Consider the following 27,060-nt stretch of genomic DNA (forward strand, 5'->3'; position numbering starts at 1 on the left):
GGATGGGTTTTATCAAGGCTCGGAGGGTTGCCCACGGGCAGCAGCTGGTGCAAATAGCTTGGCTGGAGAGTCTCTTCCCAGGAAGGAGGGAGGTCTTCAACTTACTGAGCCAAAGACTTACTGAGCCAACGGACCCCCCTCAAAGGTGAGCGACCCCCCTCAAAGGTGAGCGCAGACTACTGATCTGTACCACCCTAAATGCGCTCACTGCAGCGCTCCCTCTCTTCTCCCAGATATGCGGGCTGGGAATGGGGTGACAGTACAGACCGGGCCCTTTAGGGAGCTGAGCCCCACATAAAAGAGCAACCTAGAAAGAGGCCCAGGTCCAGCCCCAACTTGTTACCAGGTAAGAGGGGCTTACAGGGAAGTGACTTAGGAGACCAAGAGGAGCCCATTTGGCCTTGCCAACTTTCTCTGTGGTCAGTCAGGATTTTATACTAGGGTGGCAGCTTTCTCAGTGTTGAAAGGAAGCCCTGGGGGGGTTCCCACAGACCTCCTAGAGACTGTTATGGAAGAGACAAGAGTAGAGGGATGGGACTGTCCCAGATGCAGGTCGGAGACCCCGGGGGCACCCTATCTCCTGGCCTCAAAGGGCTAATTGGCCTGCACCCCCGCAGGCTGAGCTGCAGCGACCCCAAGCTCCTGTTGCCATGACAACCACCGCCTCGGCCCCGCCCAGGGAGGACGTGGAGGCGGATACTCAGACCCCTTCCCGAGTCTGGCAGGGGGCGGGGCCTCCCTTACGGGGGACGAGGGTGGGAGAGGGAGGAAACCCCCTGATCAGTAAGGGGTGAGGAGTTAAGTGTCCTGGCCAGCGAGAGATTGGCTTTAGTTACCATCTTCTTTCCGCCACTAAAGGGCCCCAGGACTAGGGTCAACGTTCAAGGTGCAAAGCCACCTGAGCTGCTGCCATGGCCAAGGCCATGGGGCCGGGGCGGGGGTGGGGGTGGGGGTTGGCGCGGAGAGCCGGGAACCTCCCACCTCCTTTATTCCCCTCTCTGGCCCTTATGTTGTCCCTTTAAGGGGCTGGCCGCACCGCGGAACGCAGAGGACTGTACCACTGGTGGCGGGCTGCGCGGGGGGGTGCAGGGGGGTCTAGCTCGTAGGCTGATTGACACTCGCAGCTGAGACTCCAGAAGAAAGCCCTGTTCCGAGGGGCCTCAAGGTCCCAGATGGGTAGCCGTACTCCTTGGCGGAGGATCTGGGGGCCTTGGGGCTTGAAACACCTCACCGGCGATTCAAAAGTAGGGGCGCCTTCCCGCCCCGGCCGCAAGTCCGCCAGGGCCCACCTCCGCTCTGAATTCTTAAAGGGCCGGAGGGCGGGGGGGCGGAACCAGCAGAGGCGCCGAGCCGGGGCAGGGCCTGAGCTGTCGGCCGGAGCGGGCTGGCCGGGGATGGCGGTGGCCATGGCGCGGGTCCCGGCGGCGCCCCGAGCGAGGTGAGGGCGGGCAGTGCAAGCCTGGCGAGCTCTGTCCCGGCGGGCTGGGTGCTCTGCCCCGGGGGATCCTCCCTGAGAAGTGCCCCAAAGACCCTACCCCCACCCGGCCAGACTGGCCCCACGTGCGGGGCGGGGGCGGGGTCCCGCACAAAGGCCAAGCGGAGAGCGCTTTGCCTGGGACCTGCCCGCCGGGCGCGCCGCGTATTGCCGGCGGCTGGGAAGGGAAGGGCCGGTCGGCGGCGCCGCCAGGGGAGGTCCTGCTGCCCCCTTTGTCCCCACGGGGCCTCAACCACGCTTGGGAAAGTGCTTGGTGCGCTCGAGACGGAGACAAAGTGCTGACAGCCTTGCTCTTCTGCTGGGCGGGTACTACACGTATACCAGCTCCTCAGTTTTCAGCAGGCTGGCCTCTGCGTGGGCTAGCTGTGCCCTGCCGCAAATACTGTTTTTCTTTGGACCTTGAGAACTTCACGGGGTGCAGAACGGGGCCCGTGTTTAGGACTCCAAAATCCCGTACTGGGCCGTATGCAGTCATGTGTCTGTCTCGGGGCAGTAAGTCCGTGGCCCAGTTTGTCCAAATCTCAGAGGGATCACAGACCTAACTGAAGCCACCTGCTCCAAGAAGGAGCCTTATGTTTCTGGCAGTCCCCAGGGCATCTTGCCGGCCCCCCCTTGTCCTGTAGCCTCTCAGAACAGCCCTGGGCACAGTGAGCCACCGAGCATGGCCTTTGGGAATGCAGATGGGTTTGCAGGGGTCACCTCCAGGGTCCTCCAGACTGACTTGCTCTCTCCCATCCTTCCTACAGGTCCTGAGCTGGTGTCAGGCAGGTGACACTGTCTTCCTGCAGCCCCCAAGCATGTGGGCAGGCCTGGGCCCCGCCGTCACATTGACCCTGGTGTTGGCGGTGGCGTGGGCCTCAGAGCTCAAGCCCACAGCACCACCCATTTTCACAGGCCGGCCCTTTGTGGTAGCATGGGACGTGCCCACACAGGACTGCGGCCCACGCCTCAAGGTGCCACTAGACCAAAAGGACCTGAAAGCCTTTGATGTACAGGCCTCACCTAATGAGGGTTTTGTGAACCAGAATATAACCATCTTCTATCACGACAGGCTGGGCCTATATCCACGCTTTGACTCGGCCGGGAGGTCTGTGCATGGTGGTGTGCCGCAGAATGGCAGCCACTGGGCACACCTGAAGATGCTGCAGGAACACGTGGAGCACTACATTCGTACCCAGGAGCCTGCAGGGCTGGCAGTCATCGACTGGGAAGACTGGCGGCCTGTGTGGGTGCGCAACTGGCAGGACAAAGATGTGTACCGCCGGTCATCACGCCAGCTGGTGGCCAGTCGCCACCCTGACTGGCCGACAGACCGCATAGTCAAGCAGGCGCAGTATGAGTTTGAGTTCGCTGCCCGGCAGTTCATGCTGGAGACGCTGCGCTTTGTCAAAGCAGTGCGGCCTCGGCACCTCTGGGGCTTCTACCTCTTCCCGGACTGTTACAACCATGATTATGTGCAGAACTGGGAGAGCTACACAGGCCGCTGCCCTGATGTTGAGGTCTCCCGAAACGACCAGCTGGCCTGGCTGTGGGCCGAGAGCACGGCCCTCTTCCCCTCTGTCTACCTGGATGAGACACTCGCTTCCTCTACCCATGGCCGAAACTTCGTCAGCTTCCGTGTTCAGGAGGCTCTTCGTGTGGCCAACACCCACCACAAGAACCATGCACTTCCAGTCTATGTCTTCACAAGACCCACCTACAGCCGCAAGCTCACAGGGCTTAGTGAGGTATGTGCCTTCCAGGGCCTTCTGCCCACTTAGAACCACTGCATGGTTGGGTTGCTGGGAGCCCATGGCACTGGCTACTCGAAATCCCCTCACTTCATTCTCTGTGTAGCCTCATGACAGGATGGCACCATTATCCCCATTCTGCAGATAGGAAATTGAAGCCCAGAGATGCTGAGAAATTTTCCAGTAGTGGCCCAGCAGTTCCAGGGTTTGGACCTAGGCATTCTGACTTTGGAGTTCATCCTGATAGATATACCCTAGCCTCAAGTGTGTCCTTGGCTTGGGAAATAGATGCAAAGTGGGGATGGAAAGGGGAGGCCTGGCAGCTCTCTTGCCACCTGACTATGCAGGTGCTCTGTTCTCCTTTTCCTGATAAGCCTGTCCTTCTAAAACATTAAAAAAAAAAAAAAAAAAAAATGGGGGTGGGGTCCTCCCTGGTGGTGAAGGGGTTAAGTCTCAGCATTATGAAGCTATCAGCAGGTGGACTGATGGGCTGATGAGGAGTTCCACCCACTTCCCAGGCCTACCTGGCAGGGCAGACCCCTCCTGTCTCACCTGCTGCTCCCCCCAGCAGTGTATTTCAGTCAGTCTGCCTGTTCTGCTCCCCGCTATGTCTCTGGTGAAGCCTCTCACCATCCCTTGCCCCCTGCACCTCTAGCCTACAGCCCAGCTCTTGTATGCATGAATAAATAAATCTTAAAAAACAAATAAAATATTATTTTTTAAAAAGGTGAGGGAAGGGGCCCTCCCTGGTGGCGCAGCGGGCTAAAGCACTGCACTGAGAAGCTAAAGCCACTTCCGCATGAGTTCAATTCCCGCCTGCCCCGGAGGTGACCACATGGTGTGGCAGACCTCTCCTGACCCGCCCGCTGCTCCCCTCAGCAGTGTACTTCGTCGATCTGCCTGTTCTGCTCCCCACTCTGTCTCTGGTGAAGCCTCTCACCGCCCCGAGCCTCTGGCCTGTACCCCAGTTCTGTATGCATAAATAAATAAATCTTTAAAAAAAAAAAAAAGTGAGGGAAGGACTGAGCTACTGGTAACAAGTCCAGCAGGATGGTGGCTGTCCACTCTGTCTGTCCCTCTTGCTCTGCAGTCAGTCTTCCCCAGTGACCATCCCCTTCCCACAGATGGATCTCATCTCCACCATTGGGGAGAGTGCAGCCCTGGGTGCAGCCGGTGTCATTCTCTGGGGTGATGCAGCGTATACCACCAGCAATGTGAGTAACACCCACCCAGCCCACTGGAACTGAATCAAGGGACAAAGAGTTGGGGTTTTGGCTACCAGCCTCAAGGTGGGCAGATAGCATAGTGTGTCCCCCTTGTTTGTCTCTCACCCAAGGCATCCCTCTATCCCTCTGTCCCCTCCCAGGAAAGGGGACGGGCTGTCTTGAGCAAATGTTGTGTTGCACCCTTCCCTTCCTGCCCTGCAGAGCGCCAGCTCGGCCCCCACCCCTTCTCAGCAGGGGTAGCAACAGTGAGGGCTCCAGTATGTGTGTCCCTGCACATACAATTTCTGTTTCAGCCTGTGGGCTGAGGCGACTGACCCTGAACCATGATCTTTGCTCCCAGGAGACCTGCCAGTACCTCAAGGATTATCTGAGTCGACTGCTGGCCCCCTATGTTGTCAACGTGTCCTGGGCTGCCCAGTATTGCAGCTGGACCCAGTGCCATGGCCATGGCCGCTGTGTGCGCCGAGACCCCAGCACCAACACCTTCCTGCACCTCAGTGCCAGCAGCTTCCGCCTAGTGCCTGGTCAAGAACCTGGCAAACCCCAACTACATCCAGAGGGGGAGCTCAGCCGGGCAGACCGCAACTACCTGCAAACACACTTTCGCTGCCAGTGCTACTTAGGCTGGGGTGGCGAGCAGTGCCAATGGGACCTCAGGAGAGCAGCTGGGGGTGCCAGTAGGGCCTGGCCCACGTCCCACCTCTTCGGCCTGCTCGCTCTGGCAGCCCTGGTCCTCACCTGAACTTTGTAGAGTCTCTCCTGGCTGCCATGCAAGCTGGCCTCTGCTACAAGGGCTGTCAGGTGTTCGCAGCCTATATGGGCTGGACAAACTGGAGTTGGGAAGGGGTGGAGCCCCTGGGGTGCCCAGTGGGGTGTCCATATCAGCTCTCATCCCCCTGTTCTAAGGGGGAAGGGCAGCCCCCTGGGAAGTCCCTTCTCTCCCTGGAGAGAGTAAGAGGGGCACAGCTGGATCAGGGAGGAGCTGACCCTACTCCCCTGCCCTTGGATAGTTTATTATTATCATCATCATCTTCTTGGAACTTCTTTTGTAAATTAAATATAAAACAGCTGCTTCTGTGCTTGGATTGTGTACACCTAGGCCAGAGTATGTGAGAGAGATTCCAGGGTCTCCCGTGGGACTGTAGCACAAGTCTTGTCCTCTGAGATGCTGGGAACATGTCATCTGGAAAATGTGTTCACTGGCACCTGGGGGCTCCGGGCTACCCTTCTCTGTAGTTGCTCTTCTGCGGCAGGGGCCACTGGGGGTGGAGGGACTCACAGTCCACCTCATTACCAAGGAGCTTGTGTTCTCCATACTGACCAAAAAGGACTTGGCCCCAACCTTGTGTGTGAGACGGAGCTCCCTGGGCTTCTGCTTGGCTCTGTATCCCCAGCTGGGTCAGTACAGGAGGCCTCGCCTTGCCCACCCCAGAGAGAAAAGGGGAAGTGGATGTTTGATCTTCCCTGGCTGGGCAAGAAGCCAGACCTCCCTGCTGTTCTCACAAGCAGGAATGGATCTCCCCACCTCTCTGCTCTGCAGGGAGTGGACAGTCGCCACACACCTCCCCCATCGGATCCTCCCCTGGGTATGATGGGAGGGAGGTAAACAGGCGATTGGGACCTGAAACCTGAGGTCTAGTCACACACTGTGGAGACACATGATGGGATTAGAGTGTGACATCCTGAGCCTGGGAACAGGGACATCACAGATGAGAGAACACGGCTAGCCCAGCTCTCACACGGGAGAGAAGAGCAGCCGGGGCAGCCAGAGCAGCTCTGACCTGCCTCACCCCCTCTGTGTCTGAAGGGAGTTACTCTGGGCGGGTCCCTGCCCCTCTCAGCCTGTCCCTGTCAGTGTTAGCTCAGCCCCCGCTTTAGGAAACACTGGCACTGGGGAGACAAACTCAGCAACAGCCAAGTGGTGAGGAGAGCCGTCCAACACAAGGACTCCGGAGAGATTGCACCAGGAAGTAGTCTGCCGTGAGTTTTGAAAGGTGAGGGGGAATTCCGCTCACTGCAAGGGTCACACTGCAAAGCTGTGACCTGTGCCCACCTAGCTATGACCCTTTTGTACAAATCCGATCACCTCAGGAGGCCTGGGGGACATCAAGAACTGTCCTGTGGGCAGGTGAGGGAGTGGGGAGGGAGGTGGCTCAGGGCCGAGGTATGCACAGCCAGAGCAAGCAGGCTGGGCTGGACCCTGAAGCTGGACTGACTCCAGGTGCACACACACCCCACTTGTGCCAATCCAACCAGCCCAACCTGGCAGTAGCAGGCCTGTGGACAGAGCCCTGGGTGGGGGAGGGCTTAAGGCACCCCCAGCTTCTTCCTGTTATTCCACTTCCAGAGCTTCTCCCTGGACCGAGTCCAGCTAGTGAATGCTGACTAAATGTGCCAGTTGCCGCATTAGGCTCCTAGGGACCCAGGAGGTAGCACGAGCCTCATGAAGAGGGCGTCTTCTGTCCACAGCCTTTGGGAGTTGTGCCAGTCTCTCTGGGCCTAATGGTCATCACCCTGGGATCCTGCTTCCTGAACAGGAACAGTGTCCACCACCCCTGGCTAGATGGGGTTGTGGCTGATGTGCCCACAGTCCCCAGCACTCTGGACACCCCCTCCCCTTTAAACCTACCAGCTTCTCCACCCTAGCCATTCTGGAGAAACAAGCCCATCTGGTAGCCAGCTGTGTCACTGCACCAGTGTTCACTGAGGAGTTGGGGGTGGCGCTCAGGCTCAGACTTCCACCTGGGCTGGAGGCTTGACATTCTCTCACCCCACCCTGGCAGGCAAGCCTGGGCCTGACAGGTCTCAGTAGCCAGCTCTGGAGCAGCAAACAAAAACCAGAGGAGTGAACAAGCACATGGTCATGATACTCCATTCTGTACCCATGGTCACACAGTCATCAGGTCTTAGGATCACAAGACAACAGGGTCTCACAGCCTTGATACCTGGTGACACATACACACCACTGGAGTCATACAGCAGGCCAGACGGTCACTAGCTGGGGCTTCACAAGACAGAAGCGCTCACCTTACACATGTACAAAGGGTAATGCTGCAGCCCTGATTTCACAGTGCCTTTCAGAAACAGATCCCAAAGTAGGAGTGGCCGCTTGGGCAGGTTAATCAGAAGTGAAAATATATAATCAATATATATTAATATGCCCACTCTGCATTACATTTGTCTTTATGTCAACAGCTAAATATTTTTCTGAGGAACAGACCTGCAATGGTACCAGCGCCTAGGGCTCAGCAATGTCTTGCTGGAGCTACGCAGGGCAAGCCATTCCTCGGCTCCCCTACTTCAGCACCACAAAGCCACCGGCCACCCAGACAGCCCCCCTGTACTGATCCCGCAGGACAGCAGGAGGCTCAAATTGAACCACGAAGCCCCACCCCAGTGCTGACAGGGCAGGAGGGGCCACTTCCGGCCTAGCCCCGCCCCCTACCCAGGGCACTTTGCTAGGGATACAGATGACTGCTCCCTGGCGCAGCCCTCCAATCCAGGGCCAGCCCCTCCACCCGCCCCCAGACTGGGTGGCGTGACCCCTACAAAAGCTCAGAATTTCCAGCTGCAGCTTCTTCCTCTCAGAGTCCCTGATGCGTGCAGCTGGAGCCATAGTTGAGGAACTGAATCTTGCTGAGACAGCCTAGGCCTTCACTCTGGGGTAAGAAGTTTGGAAGATGAGACCCTTCAGCTCTGAGGTCAGCAGGGACAAGTGGGCAGATTGGCGGGTGTACAGGAGGGCTGGGCCAATCTGTCTTCAGTCACTGACCATCGCTTCTCTAGTGGCCAAGATTGTCAGGGGAAGAGAAGTAAGCGCGCACCCCTCCACACACAATTAGTTAGATCAGCCTGGGAATGGAGGGTCCAGCCCTCTGCTTTTCTCAGAACGGGATACCATGACTTCCATGGCTCTTGGGGAGTGGGTGAGCGTTGGCCAAAGCAAAGCCTGTGGGAGACAGGGCAGAGACCCCTTGAGAAGTGCCTCCATGCATCCTTTGCCCTCTGACCTTCCTGAGCCTTGCGTGTCAGTGTTAACCTGATGCCAGTGCAGAGTGGATTAATGAATAAGGGGTTTGACCTGTCTGCCCTGAGCTGGGGTCAGAGTTCAAGGCCAGCTCTGTGATCTGCCTCCCCGGCCAGGTTTCCCTAAACCAGCCCTGTGTCATGGCAGCCCATCTGCATCCCATCTGCGTCCTCCTCCTGACCTTGCTCGGCGTGGCCCAAGGCTTCAGGGACCCTGCAGCCCCCAGCCAACCCTTCATCACCATCTGGAATGCAAACACCCAGTGGTGCCTGCAGAAGCACGACGTGGATGTGGATGTCAGTGCTTTTGATGTGGTAGCCAACCCAGGACAGAACTTCCGTGGCCCTAACATGACCATTTTCTACAGTTCTCAGCTCGGCACCTACCCCTACTACACATCCACTGGGGAACCCGTGTTTGGTGGCCTGCCCCAGAATGCCAGTTTGGATGTCCACCTGGCTCACACCTTCCAGGACATCCTAGCTGCCATGCCGGAGTCCAACTTCTCAGGGCTGGCAGTTATTGACTGGGAGGCATGGCGACCACGCTGGGCCTTCAACTGGGACAGCAAGGATATTTATCGGCAGCGCTCACGGGCCCTGGTACAGGAGCAGCACCCCGACTGGCCAGCTCCGCAGGTGGATGCCACAGCCCAGGACGAGTTCCAGGAAGCTGCGCGGGCATGGATGGCAGGAACTCTCAAGCTGGGGCAGGCACTGCGGCCTCAAGGCCTCTGGGGCTTCTATGACTTCCCTGACTGCTACAACTATGACTTTCTGAGACCCAATTACACTGGCGAGTGCCTGCTGAACATCCGTGTCCAGAATGACCAGCTGGGATGGCTGTGGAACCAGAGCTATGCCCTCTATCCCAGTATCTACATGCCTGCGGTACTGAAGGGCACAGGAAAGTCACAGATGTTCGTGAGACACCGTGTGGGTGAGGCATTCCGTGTGGCTGAGGGTGTCGGGAACCCTCATCTGCCAGTGCTGCCTTACCTCCAGATCTTTTATGAAATGACAAATTACTTTCTGCCCCTGGTGAGTTTCCTTCTGGGACCCCACCCGTCAGGCAGTAGGTTCAGTAATGGAGGACAGGCCTTAGGTCACTTTAGGCTTAAGCACTTTCATCCATTTATCTCAAGTTCTCAGAGCACTGTGCTAGGCACAGACGATTCAGCATTCCTCAGAAAGATGTTCCCACTTGCATGACACTCACAGGCTAGAGTGGGGATGGGTTTGCCTCTGTCCACAAGGAATGGGAGCAGCTCCGGGGGGCTTATGAGTTATTTGTCCCACCCAGAGGTGTTGCTGTAATCTGATGTGGGAGGGAGGGAGCCCCCACAGACCTGCTGTCCCCGTCCCTAGGATGAACTGGAGCACAGTCTTGGGGAGAGCGCAGCCCAGGGTGCAGCTGGAGTGGTCCTCTGGGCAAGCTCGGGGAGCACAAGGACCAAGGTGAGCGCAGGTGGGTGGTGGGGCTGCCTTTGTTTGGCTGGAGAAAACTTATCCCCACCTTTGTACCCCACAGTCCTGGCTGGCGACAGGTGAGTGCCTCAGTGCCCTAAGAGGGGCCCATGCATGACTATGGTGTCCCTGATGTTCACCCTCCCACTCAGGAATCTTGCCAAGCCATCAAGAAGTATGTGGACACCACACTGGGGCCTTTTATCCTGAATGTGACCTGTGGGGCTCTTCTGTGCAGTCAAGCCCTATGCTCAGGCCATGGCCGCTGTACCAGGCGCCCCAGCCACCCTGAGGCCCTCCTCTTCCTCAACCTCGCCAGTTTCTCCATCTGTCGAAAGGCTAGTGGTGGCCCCCCAACTCTACATGGTGCACTCCCCAGTGAAGAGCAGCAGCGGATGGCTGTGGAGTTCAAATGTCGCTGCTACCGTGGCTGGAGAGGAGCATGGTGTGAACAGCAGGATGTGTGGTGACTCACCACACCCTGGGATGCACACTTCCAACACCTAATGTACTCTGGGTCTGCCCACAACTTTCTTAAGTAAAGACAGTCACACCAGTGATGATCATAGTCAAGAGTATATTCGGCGTCAGTCACGAGCCTATGCTCTGCAAATGCACACAGGCTCACAAAGATAGCAGCATAAGGGTTAGTGTCTCAGGCCCTCCCTGGTGGTGCAGCCGGGTAAAGTGCAGCACTGCAGGCGAGCTGCAGCCCCTTCAGTGCAAGTTTGATCCCCATCCCGGAGGTGACCCACATGGCACAGTACATCTCTCCTGACACGCCCACTGTTCCCCTCAGCCTGTTCTGCTCCCCACTCTGTCTCTGGTGAATCCTCTCACTGCCCCTGCACCTCTGGCCTGTACCCCAGTTCTGTATGCATAAATAAATCAATCTTTAAAAAAAGAGTTAGTGTCTCAGGCAGACACCATCTGCTCTGTTCAGACATCCCCAACGTCTCCAGAGACAATGAGCCAGTCTTCAAACGTCCCTAGAACTGATATTCACGAAATGCCTACTCTCCATCAAGTTCTATGAGCATTTCAAGTAAGCTAGCTCATTCACACCTACTACAGCACTATGAGGAAACTGTGGTAAACACAGGAGGGTAGGCACTTTGCCTAAGGCCAGAAAAGGGAGAAGCCGCAAAATCAAACCCAATGGTTACAGAGGTAGAACCTTTGAGCTCCTACCGTGTGCAGATGGTAAGCAGCCCTGCAAGACCCCTGATCTGCTCAGCGTTACCAGCCACGGCAATAACGCAGACCTAATTCTTGTTCAAGAGTTGTTTATTGGGTGCCAAAAATGTATGCGCGCCGGGAATCCAAAGGGTACAGGGAAGGCTCGACTCTTATCACTCTGATGTGTTGTCTGTTCGAGAGCAGCTGCTTCCCGGGAGGGGGTGGGGGAGCCCAAGTTTTAAGAGGAAGCTCTACCTGCGCGCTTCCACGCGGGCAGGAGGCCAGCGGGAGCCAAAGCAAAGCCCCGCCAGGGTGATGACCCTGAGCGCGGGGCGGGGCGCGGCAGAAAGCCCAGCTGGTAGGGTAGCCTGTGTCCAACCGAAGCCACTTCAGTTGCATTCAGGCTGGGTCTCCGCGGAACGGAAACGAGGCGGGACCTACATGTGACGCCAAGTAGCCGAGACCCTGCGCGCGCGGGACCGGGGGCGGGGCTAAGCCAAGGGAAGGTGGAGTCTGCGCTCAGCCAGTGCCGAGGCGCGGGGAGGAGGGGCGGCAGCGGGGCCAGAGCGGAGAGCCGGTCGGCGTGCGCACCGGGTTATGACGTGTACGTCTGGGGGCGGAGTCCGGCCGCCCAGGAATCCTGGCTCGCTCGCCGAGGCCGAGGGCTGCAGTGCGTCCGCCGTACCGCTAGGGGCTTCGCGGGCAGACGGAGCAGTTCGTGCGGGAGACGCAGCGAGATACGAATCAGTGCGGAGCGAGGACGAGGAGCATCCCAGAACCCAGTCTAAACATGTCAGTACTGCCCCCGGCCCCCCTACGCGGCGCGTCAGTCCTCATTGTCCTCGCGCTTCCGGTGCGCTCGCGCTCGTGCTCCGCGGTGACTGTGCCGCCTCGCAGCCCCCCTGCTTCTGCCCTCTCCCAGAGCATGTCGAGCCACACCCACCCAGAGCCAAGCTCTCTTGGACCCGAACCCCAAAACGCCACATTTTGGGAGCAAGTGAGAGGAGGGGGAACCTCTGCTCCGAGACAGGGTGCCGCCTCGGAGGGCCTAAGAGCCCCGCCCCACAGTGGGTGATGTCAGCACTAAAGGGGTTAAGCCCGCGGGGAGGTTTGGGGCTCCAGACCTGAAGGCGGATCCTAAGCTTCCCCTTGGTCAAAGGGTACGGCTCTTGCCGACGGAGGTGGCTGATGAAGGTGAGGGGCTTGGAGTTTTCTGAGTGGGAGATGAGGGGGAGGGCAGGGGAGAGGGCTACCTGTACTGACCACTGTAAATAGAATCGGCCTCAAGTTCAGGGGGCCTTCCTGAGGAGGTAGGGAAGGGGAGCCACAACATGCCGGTGAATAGTACAGGGCTCAGCCGCGCCCCACCTCCAGAAATCCTCCAGCATAAACCTTTCAGCCATCAGTGTGATGGGCAAACACTGGTGTTTGGGAACAGGCGATTCAGGCCCTGAACGTTTGTGGCAGTTGGATACTCCTGTGGATTTAGGAAGGAAACTGTGGTCCTTATCTAAGGTACTTAAGAAATTCAGACCAGTGGGGAACCAGACCTGCAGGAGACACACTGTTGTGTGGCTGTGTGCCAGGCCCTTTGCTGGTGCTACTGGGACCCTACCTGAAGGGACAGTTGGGTCTATGCCCAGTCCAAGTGTCTTGAACTGGGCAGTGTTGGAGAAGGGGTCATGGGCTTGTGTGCCAGGTGGAAGAGGCAGTCCAGAGAGATGAAAACCTTGTCTGAGGGGTGATTGAGTGGTAGCCCAGGGTCAATTAGGTGGCTGACGTGACCCAGGTAATCAAAAATGCTGGGACCTGGGATATAAAAAAGGAGAGACTGGCAACTCTGTTCCTTCCGGGCGGGGGGTGGGGGGGTGGGGGGGTTAAGCAGAGTGTCATGCTGTCTGGTTTTGTGTGGCCGGCCTAACGGTCAGCTAGCTGGTGTAGAGACTGGATCAACTGTCCTTCAGAGGATAAAGTTGTAACCAGAGCAGGCTGGGACTGGCACTCTTGGGTTCTGCCTCAGCTTCTAAACAGCTTGCCATTACCCTCAACCCCCATCCACTGTGAAGCAGGGCATACCCTGGACCCATTCCTTCTGCTCTCCAGCAGAGTCAGCTCCCTCAGGTATAAGGAATGGGTCCCCTCTGCCTCCCCTCAGGTAAATATGGGGAGCTCCAGGTCCCCTCTGCCTCCCCTCAGGTAAGTATGGGAGCTCAGTGTTTCCCACCACCCCCCAGTTCCAGGAAGCATGGCACCCCCACCCCTTGTACTGTTAGCTTCTCCCTGCCCAAAACCCCATCTGCTCTCCTAGCACAGCCCAGCATGGCTGTTGTCCACAGGACAAGCACCCTTGTGGTCTGAGACGATGCCACTGCCTGGAGACCATGGCTTTAGCCCCCCAGCCTGGCACTGAACCATCTGCAGCCCAGCAGGAGATGACCTTGACTCCCAGCCTGACTCAACTGAGCCTGGATCCTGTATACCAGCCAGAGCTGACCCTGAGCCCCAGGCTGGCTGAGCTGACTCTGGGTTCCTCAAGCCATCCAGAGATGACTCTCAGTCTTGGTTCAGCTGAACTGACCCTGGATCCCGCACATCAGCCAAAGGAGACCCCAGCCCCAAACCTAGCTGAGCTGACTCTGGAGCCTGTGCACTGCCGACCTGAGCTCTTGGAAGCCTGTGCTGACCTGATCAATGATCAGTGGCCCCGCAGCCGTGCCTCCCGCCTGCACTCCTTGGGCCAGTCCTCAGACTCCTTCCCCCTCTGCCTGATGCTGCTTGGCCCTGGGCCCACACCCGAGGCAGCACCCATTGTAGTGGGTCATGCCCGCCTGTCACGGGTGCTGGACAGGCCCCAAAGCCTCCTAGTAGAGACAGTGGTGGTGGCTCGGGCCCTAAGGGGCCGTGGCTTTGGCCGCAGGCTCATGGAGGGCCTGGAGGTGTTTGCTCAGGCCCGGGGCTTCCACCGGCTACACCTCACCACCCATGACCAGCGGCACTTCTACAGCCATCTGGGATACCAGCTGGGTGAGCCTGTGCAGGGCCTGGCGTTCACCAGCCAACGACTGCCTGCCACCTTGCTCAGTGCCTTCCCCAGTAGCCCCAACATCCGACCACACTGCAAGACCACTACTCCTAGTTTGACTGCCCACAATGCCCTAAGAAGCCTCAAGGGGCCATCATTGCCACCACCCCCTCCCCTGCCTAAACCCATGACCACCTTACCCCCACCTCCAGCAGGGCCCCTTCCACAAAACCTGCTGAAATCACAGTACCAAAACCTGAGAGGATGTCCCATATTCTGGATGGAGAAGGACATCTGAGGGCCACCAGGGAAAGGCACTATATTTCTGGGTCAGTGGACTGCCCAGGACAATACCAGCTTCCGCCCACTAGCCCCTGGAGTCAGCTTTAGCCTGGGCATGTTGCCTGAATGCCAGTGGAGCCAAGAGATAACGCCGTGTCTCTGGCTCAGAGCAGTCAGTGTGACTGAATAAAAGCTTCTTTTGGGTGTGGCTGTGACAGTTTATTTGTTGGCGCCCACCCGTATCTCCCTGCTTTGGCTTAGGTGCCCCATCCCTATAGGAGCCCCTAGATCTACCCTGGAGCTGGAACCATGGATAGAGGGCATTTGCCCTTTGCCCCTCCACTGTGCCAGGCTCAGGGACAAGGTTGGCTTCCACATTCACTCATTGCCACTTACTAAACACTTGCTGTCAGGCCCCACGCTGAGCACAGGCAATGGGGAAATAGAGACAGGGTGTCAACTCAAGGGGACAGACAGAGGCGTAGAGCAGCGGGATCCACGCCGGGACAGTGGGAGTCCAGGTGCCCGCACTCCACCTGAGCGTCGCGGATACCTCCCAGGAGAGGTGCTGTCAGGAAAGACCTCAGTGCAGCGTAAGAATAAAGCCAGGAAAGGAAGGTAGCAGCTGAGTGTTCTTGAGACAGGATACAAGGGCAGAGTAACAATGGAACTTGTAAGAGCTGTGGGTGGGTAAGAGCCAGAGGGTGCAGTGGTGATAGGACAGAGAAGACCAGTACAAGAAGAAAGCTGCCCAGGCCAGGCTGCTGTGAGAAACTATAGGTCTTCTGGGGGACCATGCTTTCCCCACTCCCTGTCTTTCTGGGAAGGAGCCTTGGGGTTTACCCAGCTTTCCCCACTGTATGGAACATGTGGCCCTGGACTGGCCTCTAAGCTCATACCCCCTCTCTCCTACAGGTTTCCATCCCGGGGGCATGACCATGCAGCTAGGGCGCACTCTGGTGCTAGTCCTGGCCCTGTGCCCGGGGTACAGCCAGCTGCAGCTTCAGGCCCCTGAACGCCCCTTCTCGGTGCTGTGGAATGTACCCTCAGCACACTGTAAAGCCCGCTTTGGGGTGCCCCTTCCATTAGAGGCCCTGGGCATCATAGCCAACCATGACCAGCGTTTCCATGGCCAGAACATCACCATCTTCTACAAGAACCAGTTTGGCCTCTATCCTTACCTTGGACCCGGGGGCACAGCTCACAATGGGGGCATCCCTCAGGCTGTGCCTCTTCACCACCACCTGGTACAAGCCGCCTATAAGATCCACCGCAGACTGAGACCCGGCTTCGCTGGCCTGGCTGTACTGGACTGGGAGGAGTGGTATCCACTCTGGGCTGGGAACTGGGGCCGCCGCAGAGTTTATCAAGCAGCTTCGTGGGCGTGGGCACAGCAGGTATACCCCCATCTGGACCCCCAAGAGCAGCTCCGCAAAGCCCACACTGGCTTTGAACAGGCAGCACGGTCACTGATGGAGGACACACTGCAGCTGGGTCAGGCCCTGCGGCCCCATGGGCTCTGGGGCTTCTATCGCTTCCCGGTCTGTGGCAATGGCTGGCACGGTGCGACCTCCAATTACACAGGCCGGTGCCATGCAGCTACCCGTGCCCGCAACACCCAGCTGCGTTGGCTCTGGGCTGCCTCCAGTGCCCTCTTCCCCAGCATCTACCTCCCACCGAGGCTGCCACCTGCCCACCACCAGGTGTTTGTCTGGCACCGCCTAGAGGAAGCCTTCCGTGTGGCCCTCATTGGGCACCCACATCCCCTGCCTGTCCTGGCTTATACTCGTCTCACATACCGGCGCTCTGGGAGGTTCCTGTCCCAGGTGAGTGAAAGCTGTGGTCCAGGGTCTGGGTGGGAAGGCATGGTCTTGTATTGAGTGAGTCTGAGGAGAAGGCATTTCCTAGAGGGATTTGAAGGAAAGCTGCTGATTTTGTTCTGAGGGGGCAGACCTGTCCTAGAGCAGCTGACGAGGAGGTTTGCCCTTGATCTTGAGGGGAAGGCAAGGCCAGTTTGGAGCCCTTGTCCTAAGGGCACATTCTCTGAGTGTCAGGGTCTGAGAAGCTACTCGGAGGCCCAGTGTCAGTTAGCCTGACTCTACAGTTAGATTGTTGTCAGTGAGCCAGGAAGCTGCTTGAAGACAGAGGCAGGCTAGGATGGATATGGCAGCAGCTTTTTGTCTTCAGGATGACCTTGTGCACACCATTGGCGTGACTGCAGCTCTGGGGGCAGCCGGCGTGGTTCTCTGGGGAGACCTGAGCTTCTCCAGCTCTGAGGTGATTATCGCCCCATCAGCTTGCCACACAGCCGGTGTTGTGGCCCTGGCAGGGTAGAGACCATGTCAGGGCCATGGAGAAAGAGAACTGATGTATCCTTCCCTTCTCTTCAGAAGGCATGCTGGCGTCTCCACGACTACCTAGTGGACATCCTGGGCCCTTATGTGGTCAACGTCACCAGGGCAGCCATGGCCTGTAGTCTCCAGCGGTGCCATGGCCATGGGCGCTGTGCCAGGCAAGACCCAGGACAACTGGAAGTCTTTCTGCATCTGCAGCCAGATGGCAGCCCTGGAGCTTGGGAGTCCTTTGGTTGCCACTGTTACTGGGGCTGGGCTGGTCCTACTTGTCAGGAACCCAGACTTGGGCCTCGGGCCAGGGATGGGTCTGAAGAAGCAGCATAAAGCCAGGATCACTTGCCCTGACCCTCTTGACCCTGCATTTTCCCAGTTCTGAAAGGAGGACTGTGTCCCATTCATTGCTTTTAGCTTATAGTCCATCATCCTATGCACGCACCCCCACTTCTTAGAGGATCCCTGGGGAGTGGGAGTAACCAGAAGAAACATTAAGACCACTTGAAAACCAGAGACCCTCTGAGACTACCTGCCCTCCGAACAAGGAAGCTGCTCCAGCAGCTCAGGCTTCCAAAGCGGCTAGGGTTGCCTTCAAGACCTCTACTTTTACCTCACTGGATCTCCGGGGAGGTCACAGGATATCTGTTCAGGGGCACGTGGGTCCCAAAAGTATTTTGGCCAAGGTCTCCATAATTGCTAAGCTATTGTCTATACTCTGCTTTCATCATAAAGTCTTTTTCACTGCCTGAGATTTGGTGGCTGTTCCCCTGTCCTAACAGGACCCACGATCTTCCCATCAGGAGTACCCAGGAAAGTGTCCAGTGATGCTGGTTCTGCCCTGGCGGCAGCCCCACGGGGCCAGCTTCAGCGTTAACCAATGTGCTAGTGTGCCCGCGGGCGGGTGGGGGGGCGGGGAGGGGAGGGACGGTATAGCATTGTGGGTGCATAGTCCAGCGACAGCATAGTGGGGTTATAGGTCCCGGGAACCGACTACAATTCCCAGGGTACTGTGTGTCCTGCCGGCAGGCAGTAATCTGCGCGCTCAGCCCCTTGGGAGCAGCAGTTTCAGCAGCGCAGATGTGGGTGTGAGCTGTATGGCCAGGAACTCGCCTTCCCAGCGACCAGTTTGGCAGGGCTGGGCGTTTCGACCCGCTTGGCTGGGCGGGGCCCCTCGGCGAAGATGGTGGCGCGCGCGGCTTGTGGCTCCCGTCGTCTGCCCAAGTCTCAGCTCACCGTACGGGCCGGTGTCTCGCTGATCTGGAGCCCCCGCCCGCCGGGCCCCTGACCCCGCGCCCCGCTAGCGCTAGCCGCGCCTGCCGAGCCTCACCGCGACATGCCCCGCGCCCGCAAGGGAAGCGCGCCCCGCAAGAGCGGCCAGCGCCGCAGAGCGGGTAAGTGGAGGGCACGGGGGTAATGACAAGAGGGGAGTGGGCGCCCGCCCTGCGTGGGTCCTCGTCCCCATGGGCCCTGGGGTCGGCACCCCTGCCTCCACCAACTGGAACCGCCATCAGCAGCTGTCCCACGGCTAGCACGTGCCCCAGAAGGCAACGACCACGTGTGTGCCCAACTCAGCGCACAGTGCGCCGCCGTGTCGTGTCGGAAGCCTGCACCTCCCCGCCCCAACGCAGTGGGCAGCCCCAACGCAGTGGGCAGCCGAGGGTCTGGGTTCCCCTATTGCTACTCCACCCCAGTTACCTACTGTGGTGAGCCAGTTCTCCATAGAACACCGGAATCCTGCTTCCTCTCTGAGTTTGATACCTTTCTGGAAGGTATTGGCGAGTTGGTTGGAGGTCTGCCCAGGACAACTGAGGGAGGGGGACGTCTGGAAACTGCAGATTTGGGGTCTTAGCAAACCTGACCCTGAAGAGAGGGAGAATGCAATGGAGTCAGAGGCAGTGCTGAGACTCACTTATCAGCGCTGACCAGAGAAGGTGCTGGTGTGGTAAACACATATGTTTATACTGCAAGGATGGGTGTTGATAGGCACAGCTCAGACCCAGTCACAGCCCTAATGGGGCCTGGGTAGGGGAGACCTCTAAGTGGCCAGCAACATTCCAGAAGGAGCTGGGGGACAGCTTCACTGAATGACGCCAGGCATAGGAACCAAGGGAGCCTCAGGAAAGGACTTGTGGAGAACCTGAGAGGGTGAAGAAGAGAGTGGGAGGGAGGAGCTGTGCAAAGGCATGGCATGGGGAGGGCTCCCAGCACAGCTGCACGGACCAGGGAGGCTGGACTCCTTTCGCAGGTAGAGCGGTGAGGGAAGAGGTGAGCACAGGCTGATGTGCTGGGCTTTGTTTAACACGGACACGTGAAACGTGGTTCCTGAGAGTTTAGGTCAGGCTGGTGACCAGAATGTGCCTGAAGCTTTGCTGCAGCAGCTGCAAACCTTAGCCAAAGTTAGCCCCTGGCCCTGGGCAGAACCCCTGGGCAGTTCTGCTGACCCTGACAGTCCTCTTTGTTTACCTGTTTTCAGGGGCCCGTGTCATTAGGGGCCACTTTGTGTGCTTGCAAGGTCAGGAGAAGCAAGTGTGTGCTCTGTCCACCCATGGCTGGAAGGCCTGGGACATATGGACCAAGGGGAGCTTGAAAGAAAGTATACTTGAAGCCTAGGGTACTCACCACAGCCATTTGGAACTGGGTTTCTGCCCTGGGGCAAATGGGTAACCTGGTAATCTTGTTGGCACACAGAAGACTGTAACTAATCACTTGTTTATTCTTTGACTTCACTTGCCCTGCCTGGAAGAGGTGCTTTTGCACCTGAAACTCAGGCTTTGAAGGCTAGGCACCTGACTTGGTTCCATCCTTGTTAACAAGTAAATCTGAGGCTTGAACCTTGACACTTCTCTATAACCTAAGCCCTTGACCCTTGCTCTGGCCACTTTGGGGCATAATCTCGGCTGGTGACTAAGCTCCCCTGGTGTTTGTCTGCATATTCTCCCACTCCAGGTTGGGCAGTAGGCCCAGTGGGCGCCTGTACAACCTCTTCCACCTCACTCTGGCCTTCAAGCTCCTTGAAGCAGCCTCTGTCTCAGGGAGGCCCTACTCACTGAGCCTACTGGGTTTTCCCAGGCTGGGCTGGAGGGTGCCTCAGATACACCTCATTCCCTTACTCCTGACTCCTGGCTTAGCATCGCTGCCATCAGACCCCACGCATCCTTCATTAGCCTCGGTTTTCCCACCTCTGAGAAGGGCCACATTTGCTGTGGAGTCCTGAGGCTCGGTACGGGAGCCCCAACTGTCACTTATGAATGGAGGCAGGCCAAGTCCTGTTCCACCCACAGGTGCCCGAAGCAGTGCCCAGGCTGACTCAGGTTCCAGTGAAGATGAGGCAGCCAGTGAGGCATGCAGCACCACCAGCGAGTGCCCCAGCCTCCTGAGCACTGCCGCAGAGGACAACCTCGGTGAGAGCCAGGGGCTTTGGTGGGGATTCAGTGGGGGCTCTGTGGGTCACAGCAAGAATCAGGGCTGACCAGCTGGCCTTGCAGGGGGGGATGCCGTGGATGAGCAGGGCCAGCAGGAAGACCTTGAGGAGAAGTTGAAGGAGTGTGTGGACTGCCTTACCGACAAGAGGTACCCCTGACTGCCAGCTGACCCCACACCATGTCCTTGCTTAGCCCATCCCAATGGTTACCTTCATGGGGCCGGGCCGTGTGACTCTCCTCTTCACCCCTCAGTGCCAAGACCCGGCAAGGTGCACTTGGGAACCTCCGCCTGACCCTGGCATCCCACCTTCTCCCTGACTTCTTGCTGGAACGCAGTCTCACGTTGACCGATGCCTTGGAAAAGTGCCTCAAGAAAGGTTGGTCCTAGGGGCGCATCAGAGGCCTGAACTGGCTGAGTGATGACCCTGCTGTGTGGACTGACCAGAGCACATCCCTGCAGGGAAGGGCGAGGAACAGGCCCTGGCCGCTGCCGTGCTAGGCCTGCTCTGTGTGCAGCTGGGCCCTGGACCCAAGGGCGAGGAGTTATTCCACAGCCTGAAGCCCCTGCTGGTCTCTGTGCTCAGTGACAGCACCGCCAGCCCTGCTGCCCGACTCCACGTGCGTGTCCCCTTGCCTCCTGGCACCCCGCCCTCCCCAAATCCCAAAGCAGAGTGGGTTCCATCAGCCTGTAGGCGTCCGTGCTCTGAGGGTGAGCCATGACTGGGTGCACAGGCTCTGACTGCTCTGGCTTTGCCCTCCCCCCACAGTGTGCTTCTGCTCTTGGTCTGGGTTGCTACGTGGCTGCTGATGATGTCCAGGTAAGTGTCCTTTGGACGAGGGAGTAGCGCGCCTAGGTCCCAACTCTGCCCCTGAGCCATTTCCCCTGCCTCCCTGTGCCCGTAGGACCTGGTTTCTTGCCTTTCCTGCTTGGAAGGTGTTTTCAGCCGGTGCTGTGGTCAGGGGAGCCCTGCGGCCCCTGCGGTCCCTGCCAGCCTGCATGGCCTGCTCTGTGCTGCCCTGCAAGCCTGGGCATTGCTACTCACCATCTGTCCCAGCACCCACATCAGCCAGATTCTGGAGAGGTAGGGGCAAATGCCTACCGGGAATGGGAGGGGACAGCTGAAGAGACCCCCAGCTCACATCCGTCACTAATCCTGTCTCTTCCCCAGGCAGCTGCCCCGGCTGCCCCAACTTTTGTCTAGTGACAGTGTGAACCTGCGGATGGCAGCCGGCGAGACCATCGCCCTGCTTTTTGAGCTTGCCCGGGACCTTGAGGTGTGAGAGACAGTGGGGTGGGAGGAAGGGTGCCTGTTAACAGCACCTGCTCACCCCAGGCTGGATGCAGGGGGTGCCACAGGAAACGGGGCAGCCGTGGGCACCGTGAAAGGGAGATAACCCCCATGCAGACTCCAAAGCTCTGTTCTGGGAGGGGACCCCTGAGTAGCCGCGTCGGGGCTCATAGGGCCAGGCAGAGAAGGAGATTGACTTGTTCAGTGAAAGAAAAGGCTTGGGCAACCCCATGTTGAGAGCCCACAGCGCTCAGGCCGCCGCTCACCCGCCCTGCACCGTGCTCGCTGCAGGAAGACTTCGTGTACGAGGACTTGGAGACCCTCTGCGGGGCCCTGCGCACCCTGGCCACCGACAGTAACAAGTACCGTGCCAAGGCCGACCGCCGGCGCCAGCGCTCCACCTTCCGTGCCGTGCTGCACTTTGTTGAGGTGTGTGTGAGGACATCTTGTCCTGGGGAGAGTGTCCCCAGGCGCAGCCGCAAGCCAGGTCACACGGGCCCTTCTGCCCTGCAGGGTGGCGAGTGCGAGGAGGAGACGGTCCGCTTCGGACTTGAGGTGCTCTACGTGGACAGCTGGGCTCGGCGCCGCGTCTATGCTGCCTTCAGGGACGTGCTGGGTTCGGGCATGCACCACCACCTGCAGGTGGGGAGGCGGACGGGGAGGCCGCCCAGATGGCTACTCTGAGCTGGCCCGAGCTCACTGCCTTCTTTGCCCCCAGAACAATGAGCTGCTCCGTGACGTCTTTGGCCTAGGCCCTGTGCTGGTCCTGGATGCCACCGCCCTGAAGGCCTGCAAGATCTCACGCTTTGAGAAGGTTTGCACCCTGGGGCACCTTTACCCTCCCTCCGTTTCTGTGGCCTGGAGGCCTGGAACTCCCGGGGACTGGAGGAGAAGCCCCGCCTCCCCCCACCAGAGCCTCACTCTCGCTTCTGCCCCAGCACCTGTACAACGCCGCCGCCTTCAGAGCCCGGACCAAGGCCCGCGGCCGCATGCGGGACAAGCGGGCGGACGTGCTGTGAGGCTGGACCTGCCGAGGTGGGAACTGTCCACACCCTGGCCCGTGTTTTTAACAGAAGACAGTGCAGCAACTGGTTCCTGCCAGGAACTGTCACTTTATTTTTTTAATGGCAAAACCAAAAACAGACACGGGAGTGGGCGGCTCTGAGCCTTTGTCCCTGCACTCGGCCATGTGGCGCTTCCTTTCCTGTCTCAGGCAGACGTGTGCCTGGCCCCAGGCTGGGGGACAGGCAGCCGGGGCGCGCCCTTTTTTTTCTCTTCTTTCTCAGGTCTTTCTTCCCTGGGATGAACCATTTCCTTTGGGGGGACAGCATCTGGACAGATGCCACCGTAGAAGGTGGGGAGGCAGGGATTACGGGAGTGAGTCTGTGGTTCGTGAAGGTGATCGGAGATAATTAAATTGAATGCTCAGCCCTCTGTAGCCCGGTTCCTTGCTGTGCCGCCTGCCCTCACTCTCCATCCGCCTCCCCGCCGGGTCTCCTCTTCCATCTCTAGGCCACCTTTGCCCTCCATTCAACACGGCTTCTCTCCAAGTCCCCTCACCCCCACCCCAGCCCAGCGTGTCTTTTTGAGCTGAAGCTAGACCCCCCACTAAGAGACTTGGCAGAGTTTGGGTGACTGGGGTGGGAGCAGCTATTTCTAGACTTCTGAACCTGCTATCTGGGGGAGGTAGAGGGTGCTGCCAGACCTTGGGAGCAGCCAGGAGGCTGTGTCACTTCCTGGGGCCTTGGCACCAGAGGGTTGGCTAGATTGGCCTGAAGAAGTCAGGACGTGAAGAAGTCAGGACAGGCGGTCAGCTGTGGGGTCACATCAGATTGTTGTATAAAACCTCACTAAGGCAGTAATGTGGAGCAGCAGGGAGCGAGGAGAAACCTGCCAGGGACCACTTTATTCTCTCACACACAGCAGGCCCCAGTTCCAAGCGGCATCTCAGCTGGGAGCCCGGGCCTCGCTGGAGTTGAGCCTCCGCAGCTGGCTGAGGCTGGCCAGCCGGAGCTTAAGCAGCACCTCCTCCTGCGTGCGCAGTGTGTGCGCCAGGATCCGTAACGATTCACTCTGCAGCACTGTGGGCAGGCAGGGGCCGGAGGTTATGAGACCGCTGCCACCCCAGCGCCCACCAGCCAGCACCGGAGGGTGCTGCAGCCCCTTCCCCACCATTCGGTGTCTCAGCCTCCACAGTGGCAACTCGCAACAGTGCAGAAAAGGCTCCTGGGGCTGTGAGTTTGTAGGTGACTTTCCTTTTCCTGATAAACCTGTCCTTTCAAAATGTTAAAAGAAAAATGGCCAGGCCCTCCCTGGTGGCACAGTGCTTTAAAGCACAGCACTAAGAAACTATCTGCAGCCACTGCAGCACGAGTTCAATCCCTGGCCAGGGAGGTGACCCACATGGGGCAGCAGACCTCTCCTATCTCGCCCTTTCAGCACTGTATTTCAGTCGATCTGCCTGTTCTGCTCCCCACTCTGTCTCTGGTGAATCCTCTCACCCCCTGCACCTCTGGCCTGTATCCCAGTTCCGGCATGCATGCATGCATATATCCATCCATCCATCCATCCATCCATCAATAAATAGAAAAAAAGGCCTCCTGGGCCCATCTCCTTGCCCTCGGTTCCCCCTGGCTTCCAGTGCCAACCTTACCACTCAGGTAGACAGCCAGCACAGCAAGCGCCAGGCAGGTGAGCACCAGCAGCGCCAGTAGTATCAGGAAGCCCCCACGGCCAGGGCTGCAGCCAGCCTGGGTACACAGTGACGGTGGCAGAATGCCCAGCAGCTCGTCCCATGACTGTGCCTCGTCGGCCAGATAGGGGCGCAGTGAACCTGTGGGCAAACAGGGCATCGGGAAGGTGGTGGGTACTTCTGCTTTCTGTTCTTCCAGTGCATTTGTCCCGCCCCCTGCCCCCCTCACCTCCACTGTGTAGGTCACTGATGGACTCCACTGGGTGCAGACGCACCTCCTGCACGTGGTTAGGGGCCATCGGCGGCGCCCTGTTCCTTGGGCTCGGGGTCCAGGTTGTGGTGTCTGCAGGGGCAGTTGGCAGTCGATTCAGCCAGCAGGTCACCTCCCTTCTGGGTGGCCTCCAGTGGCAGCAGGAACTCAGATGGGGGACAGGACAAAGGAGCATTTGGCCCCTAATCCCCTAAACCCAACTCAGGAATGACCCTTGATTTTGAGCCAGGATGACCCCAGAAACCCGCAGGCTTCCACACGGTCGCAGGGGATCACTTGACTTGCTCAGTGTTGTATTTCCAAGTACCTCAAGAACTTTCAGGGGTTCCTCCATCTGCTCACTTCTCTGAAGAGTTTAGCAGCCGTGGGAGACTAAATTTACAGCTCAGGGAGCCCATCCCTGCCTCTTCTGCCATCAGATTTCCCCACAGGCCCTGAGTTAGTCACCAGGCCAGAACAGGGCCTGCACCTTCCCTGGGTCCCCAGCAAGGGGAGCCAGTTCTGGCCTCGGTGCCTCTCCTTTCTCTCCTGGCCTCCCTCCAAGCAGGCTGGATTCTGCTGCATGTGTGTGAACTCTACTGTGTTCGTGCAACATCACAAGGCCTGGCTCTGCCCCTGCCATCAAACTGCTTCGCAAGCTTCTGAGGTCGCCTGGCATCCCTTGGAGGCTGCCTGGGCATGATCTTTTCGGAAGTAAATAACCCCTAGAAAAGGATACCATTCAGCATTTCATATTTTCCCAATTTCCCAGTAGTTATTAAGAATTGTCTCCCAGAAGCAGAAGAGTAGGGACTTTTTGCAAGCCATCATCAAATTGCCCTCCAGAATGGCTCTCACAGCCCCCGAAGGAGCCATCACTGCTGTTGAGTGTAGGGGGGAAATGTATACAGGTGCTTGTGCACATCTATTTGCTAAGTCGGGGGATGAGAGAGGCCTTTCTTGAGCAGTTTTATTTCCTTGCCTAGCGGGTTCTGCCTATGTGTGTGACTTCCCTAACTGCTCATCACAGCCTCTGCCCACTTAGTCAGAGGAGTCTGGGCAATTGTCTTGTTTTAATTACTGGTTTTTGAGCCCATCAAGACATTTCTTTTATGATTTCTAAATATTATATTTTCTTCTGGTTGTTCTTTGGCTTGATTTTTTAAAAAATCAAGACCCCCCAGATGCCCAAATGGCATCTTAAGACCCCCAGATGCCCAAATGGAAGCTGGGTAACAAAATGGGAGGCATTAAGGGGATACCTGATAGGAGCAGAAATGACCGGACTCTGGGTCAATCCCTTCCAGAACAATAGTGACTGCTGTCATGATTTGCCTGCAGATGGTCCCTGATGTGTTCAAAGTAAGTAAACAAAAACAGATGCTGCCAGTCTGGGTGATGGGTTGGAGGGTTGGGAGTCATTACATTTCCTTTTTGCATTTGGCTGTGCTTTTCCCACACTCTCTAAATTGAATTTAGAATATGTCTTTTACTAAGAAAAACACAATAAACATGATTGTTAAGATCCCAAAAGGAGGCAAACACCCTTCACTATTATTACCAGGAGACACGTCCCTCCCACCCAGAGTACAATGTTGAAAATGTGGTGGGGGAAGTTGACCAGTGGGAGGCTGGAACATAGTCCCTGAGGTTCCCTGGGGTCCTGCTCTGGCCCCAAGCTGCTGTGCTTCTTACATGCAGTGGTGCAGTTAGGTGAGCGACCACCAAAGTCTTAACGAGCAGCCAGTCTGGCAGCTGAACAGTCAGTTGGGGGCACTTGGCCCAAGTTAGAGGCCAGAGTCCTGTCCACTCCCACTCCCTGGGCCATGTGCCCAAATGCTTCCTGGAACTTCGGTCCATACCAATCCCAGCTTCCTCCCTGGAAGAAGAGCTGACCTGGTCAGGCAAATGTCCAGCCCACATCCACATAGGCACAGCCTGTAGTTGACCCACCTCACTGGGCTGCTCCCCCATATTTTTCCCTGCTGTCTCTAGCAGGATGAAAAGGGCCTGAGGTAAAGAGAGGTTCAGAGCATGGCAGGTTATTTCCCTTACTGGAAGCTGAGACTTTACGGGAGGTGGGACTAGGAGACGGGTGAGTAGTCAAGGAAGCCAGGTCATTAGGAAAAGGGGCAGGTTTCTCTGAGATCCACGGGCTCACAGCACTGGGCCTTTCCCTCCCTCACAGCCATCTCCTACCTTCTCCGGTCTCCTCGGGCATGGTGGGTAGTGGGCAGCCAAGGGGCCGATGAGAGTGCTCAGCAGCAGGACAGGATAGAAGCAGCGTGACTCCTTTGAGAGACTGGGGAAGGCCTGCCCACCTCCTAGTCTGAGCCTAAAATAGGCCTGAGCTCAGCCCACTGGGTTATATTTAGAGGGATAGCTCTCAGCCACGGGAAGGGGTAGAGTGTCCCACATGGGCCAGCCTGGACTATCTACCTGGTGACAAGGACTCGGATAAAAGCACACCTCCACTGTACATGCTCCAGGACCTTCCCCAGGGAAACATGCAACCCATGTGTGCTTGGCCTCTGGTCTTCCCGACAATCTGCTCCAGGCCGTGTCCAGCTGTGGGCTATCCCACATGCAGCTAGGACAGGCAAGGGGGCCTGCGGACCTCTACCCACAAAGC

At 57.9% G+C, this 27,060-nt stretch overlaps 6 protein-coding genes across 12 annotated transcripts; 5 read left to right on the forward strand and 1 right to left on the reverse strand.

Moving 5' to 3' along the window:
* The first annotated feature begins 56 nt into the window (after nt 1-56).
* Nucleotides 57-5,511, forward strand: HYAL2 (hyaluronoglucosaminidase 2). 3 transcript variants are annotated; one of them, XM_004676583.2, is made up of 4 exons: nt 57-145; nt 2,242-3,222; nt 4,350-4,439; nt 4,792-5,511. In XM_004676583.2, the coding sequence occupies exons 2-4, from the start codon at nt 2,293-2,295 to the stop codon at nt 5,191-5,193; spliced, it is 1,422 nt and encodes a 473-aa protein (XP_004676640.1). In that variant the 5' UTR covers nt 57-145; nt 2,242-2,292; the 3' UTR covers nt 5,194-5,511. The 3 variants fall into 3 exon arrangements, with proteins under 3 accessions (XP_004676640.1, XP_012576152.1, XP_012576153.1); XM_012720698.1 differs by lacking the exon at nt 57-145 and adding an exon at nt 1,346-1,438; XM_012720699.1 differs by lacking the exon at nt 57-145 and adding an exon at nt 1,787-1,801.
* Nucleotides 5,512-6,384: 873 nt separating this feature from the next.
* On the forward strand, nt 6,385-10,655 carry HYAL1 (hyaluronoglucosaminidase 1). 3 transcript variants are annotated; one of them, XM_012735036.1, is made up of 4 exons: nt 6,385-6,445; nt 8,595-9,518; nt 9,846-9,935; nt 10,097-10,655. In XM_012735036.1, exons 2-4 carry the CDS (start codon nt 8,619-8,621, stop codon nt 10,412-10,414), a joined length of 1,308 nt encoding a protein of 435 aa, XP_012590490.1. In that variant the 5' UTR covers nt 6,385-6,445; nt 8,595-8,618; the 3' UTR covers nt 10,415-10,655. The 3 variants fall into 3 exon arrangements, with proteins under 3 accessions (XP_012590490.1, XP_004676188.1, XP_012590489.1); XM_004676131.2 differs by lacking the exon at nt 6,385-6,445 and adding an exon at nt 7,977-8,152; XM_012735035.1 differs by lacking the exon at nt 6,385-6,445 and adding an exon at nt 7,977-8,115.
* A 1,173-nt stretch (nt 10,656-11,828) lies between these two features.
* On the forward strand, nt 11,829-17,621 carry HYAL3 (hyaluronoglucosaminidase 3). 2 transcript variants are annotated; one of them, XM_004676585.2, is made up of 4 exons: nt 11,829-11,915; nt 15,343-16,253; nt 16,615-16,704; nt 16,818-17,621. In XM_004676585.2, the coding sequence occupies exons 2-4, from the start codon at nt 15,360-15,362 to the stop codon at nt 17,103-17,105; spliced, it is 1,272 nt and encodes a 423-aa protein (XP_004676642.1). In that variant the 5' UTR covers nt 11,829-11,915; nt 15,343-15,359; the 3' UTR covers nt 17,106-17,621. The 2 variants fall into 2 exon arrangements, with proteins under 2 accessions (XP_004676642.1, XP_012576100.1); XM_012720646.1 differs by lacking the exon at nt 11,829-11,915 and adding an exon at nt 12,261-12,317.
* Nucleotides 11,844-15,323, forward strand: NAT6 (N-acetyltransferase 6 (GCN5-related)). Of its 2 annotated transcripts, none has more exons than XM_012720648.1 (2): nt 11,844-11,915; nt 13,460-15,322. In XM_012720648.1, exon 2 carries the CDS (start codon nt 13,505-13,507, stop codon nt 14,441-14,443), a length of 939 nt encoding a protein of 312 aa, XP_012576102.1. In that variant the 5' UTR covers nt 11,844-11,915; nt 13,460-13,504; the 3' UTR covers nt 14,444-15,322. The 2 variants fall into 2 exon arrangements, with proteins under 2 accessions (XP_012576102.1, XP_012576101.1); XM_012720647.1 differs by lacking the exon at nt 11,844-11,915 and adding an exon at nt 12,296-12,317 and having other exon boundaries at nt 13,460-15,323.
* Nucleotides 17,622-17,794: 173 nt separating the features above from the next.
* On the forward strand, nt 17,795-23,335 carry IFRD2 (interferon-related developmental regulator 2). Its single transcript, XM_004676132.2, is given in 14 exon segments — nt 17,795-17,950; nt 17,952-18,068; nt 18,070-18,166; nt 20,057-20,176; nt 20,261-20,345; nt 20,450-20,574; nt 20,658-20,815; nt 20,965-21,015; nt 21,101-21,279; nt 21,367-21,472; nt 21,778-21,915; nt 22,000-22,128; nt 22,205-22,300; nt 22,425-23,335. Coding segments are annotated over 14 exon segments (1,563 nt in total). The 5' UTR covers nt 17,795-17,869; the 3' UTR covers nt 22,506-23,335.
* Nucleotides 23,336-23,419: 84 nt separating this feature from the next.
* LSMEM2 (leucine-rich single-pass membrane protein 2) lies at nt 23,420-26,707 on the reverse strand. Its single transcript, XM_004676586.2, has 4 exons — nt 26,628-26,707; nt 24,408-24,521; nt 24,140-24,319; nt 23,420-23,567 (listed from the first exon to the last, which is right to left on the reverse strand). The coding sequence occupies exons 1-4, from the start codon at nt 26,647-26,649 to the stop codon at nt 23,434-23,436; spliced, it is 450 nt and encodes a 149-aa protein (XP_004676643.1). The 5' UTR covers nt 26,650-26,707; the 3' UTR covers nt 23,420-23,433.
* Between the last annotated feature and the right edge of the window lie 353 nt (nt 26,708-27,060).

Source organism: Condylura cristata, unplaced genomic scaffold, assembly GCF_000260355.1.
Source record: "Condylura cristata isolate star-nosed mole 26May11 unplaced genomic scaffold, ConCri1.0 scaffold00004, whole genome shotgun sequence".
NCBI lineage: Eukaryota > Metazoa > Chordata > Mammalia > Eulipotyphla > Talpidae > Condylura > Condylura cristata.

Excerpts from the sequence above, each read along its gene's own strand:
- HYAL3 (XM_004676585.2), top strand. The coding sequence starts at position 15,360 with ATGACCATGCAGCTAGGGCGCACTCTGGTGCTAGTCCTGGCCCTGTGC. Across the intron at positions 16,254-16,614 it reads CTGGGAGGTTCCTGTCCCAG|GATGACCTTGTGCACACCAT; the intron begins GTGAGTGAAAGC and ends TTTTGTCTTCAG. Across the intron at positions 16,705-16,817 it reads TGAGCTTCTCCAGCTCTGAG|AAGGCATGCTGGCGTCTCCA; the intron begins GTGATTATCGCC and ends CCTTCTCTTCAG.
- LSMEM2 (XM_004676586.2), bottom strand. The coding sequence starts at position 26,649 with ATGCCCGAGGAGACCGGAGAAG. Across the intron at positions 24,522-26,627 it reads GCCCGAGGAGACCGGAGAAG|ACACCACAACCTGGACCCCG; the intron begins GTAGGAGATGGC and ends CTGCCCCTGCAG. Across the intron at positions 23,568-24,139 it reads GCTGGCTGTCTACCTGAGTG|TGCTGCAGAGTGAATCGTTA; the intron begins GTAAGGTTGGCA and ends GCCTGCCCACAG.
- HYAL2 (XM_004676583.2), top strand. The coding sequence starts at position 2,293 with ATGTGGGCAGGCCTGGGCCCCGCCGTCACATTGACCCTGGTGTTGGCG. Across the intron at positions 3,223-4,349 it reads AGCTCACAGGGCTTAGTGAG|ATGGATCTCATCTCCACCAT; the intron begins GTATGTGCCTTC and ends CCCTTCCCACAG. Across the intron at positions 4,440-4,791 it reads CAGCGTATACCACCAGCAAT|GAGACCTGCCAGTACCTCAA; the intron begins GTGAGTAACACC and ends CTTTGCTCCCAG.
- HYAL1 (XM_004676131.2), top strand. The coding sequence starts at position 8,132 with ATGAGACCCTTCAGCTCTGAG. Across the intron at positions 8,153-8,594 it reads TGAGACCCTTCAGCTCTGAG|GTTTCCCTAAACCAGCCCTG; the intron begins GTCAGCAGGGAC and ends CTCCCCGGCCAG. Across the intron at positions 9,519-9,845 it reads CAAATTACTTTCTGCCCCTG|GATGAACTGGAGCACAGTCT; the intron begins GTGAGTTTCCTT and ends CCCCGTCCCTAG.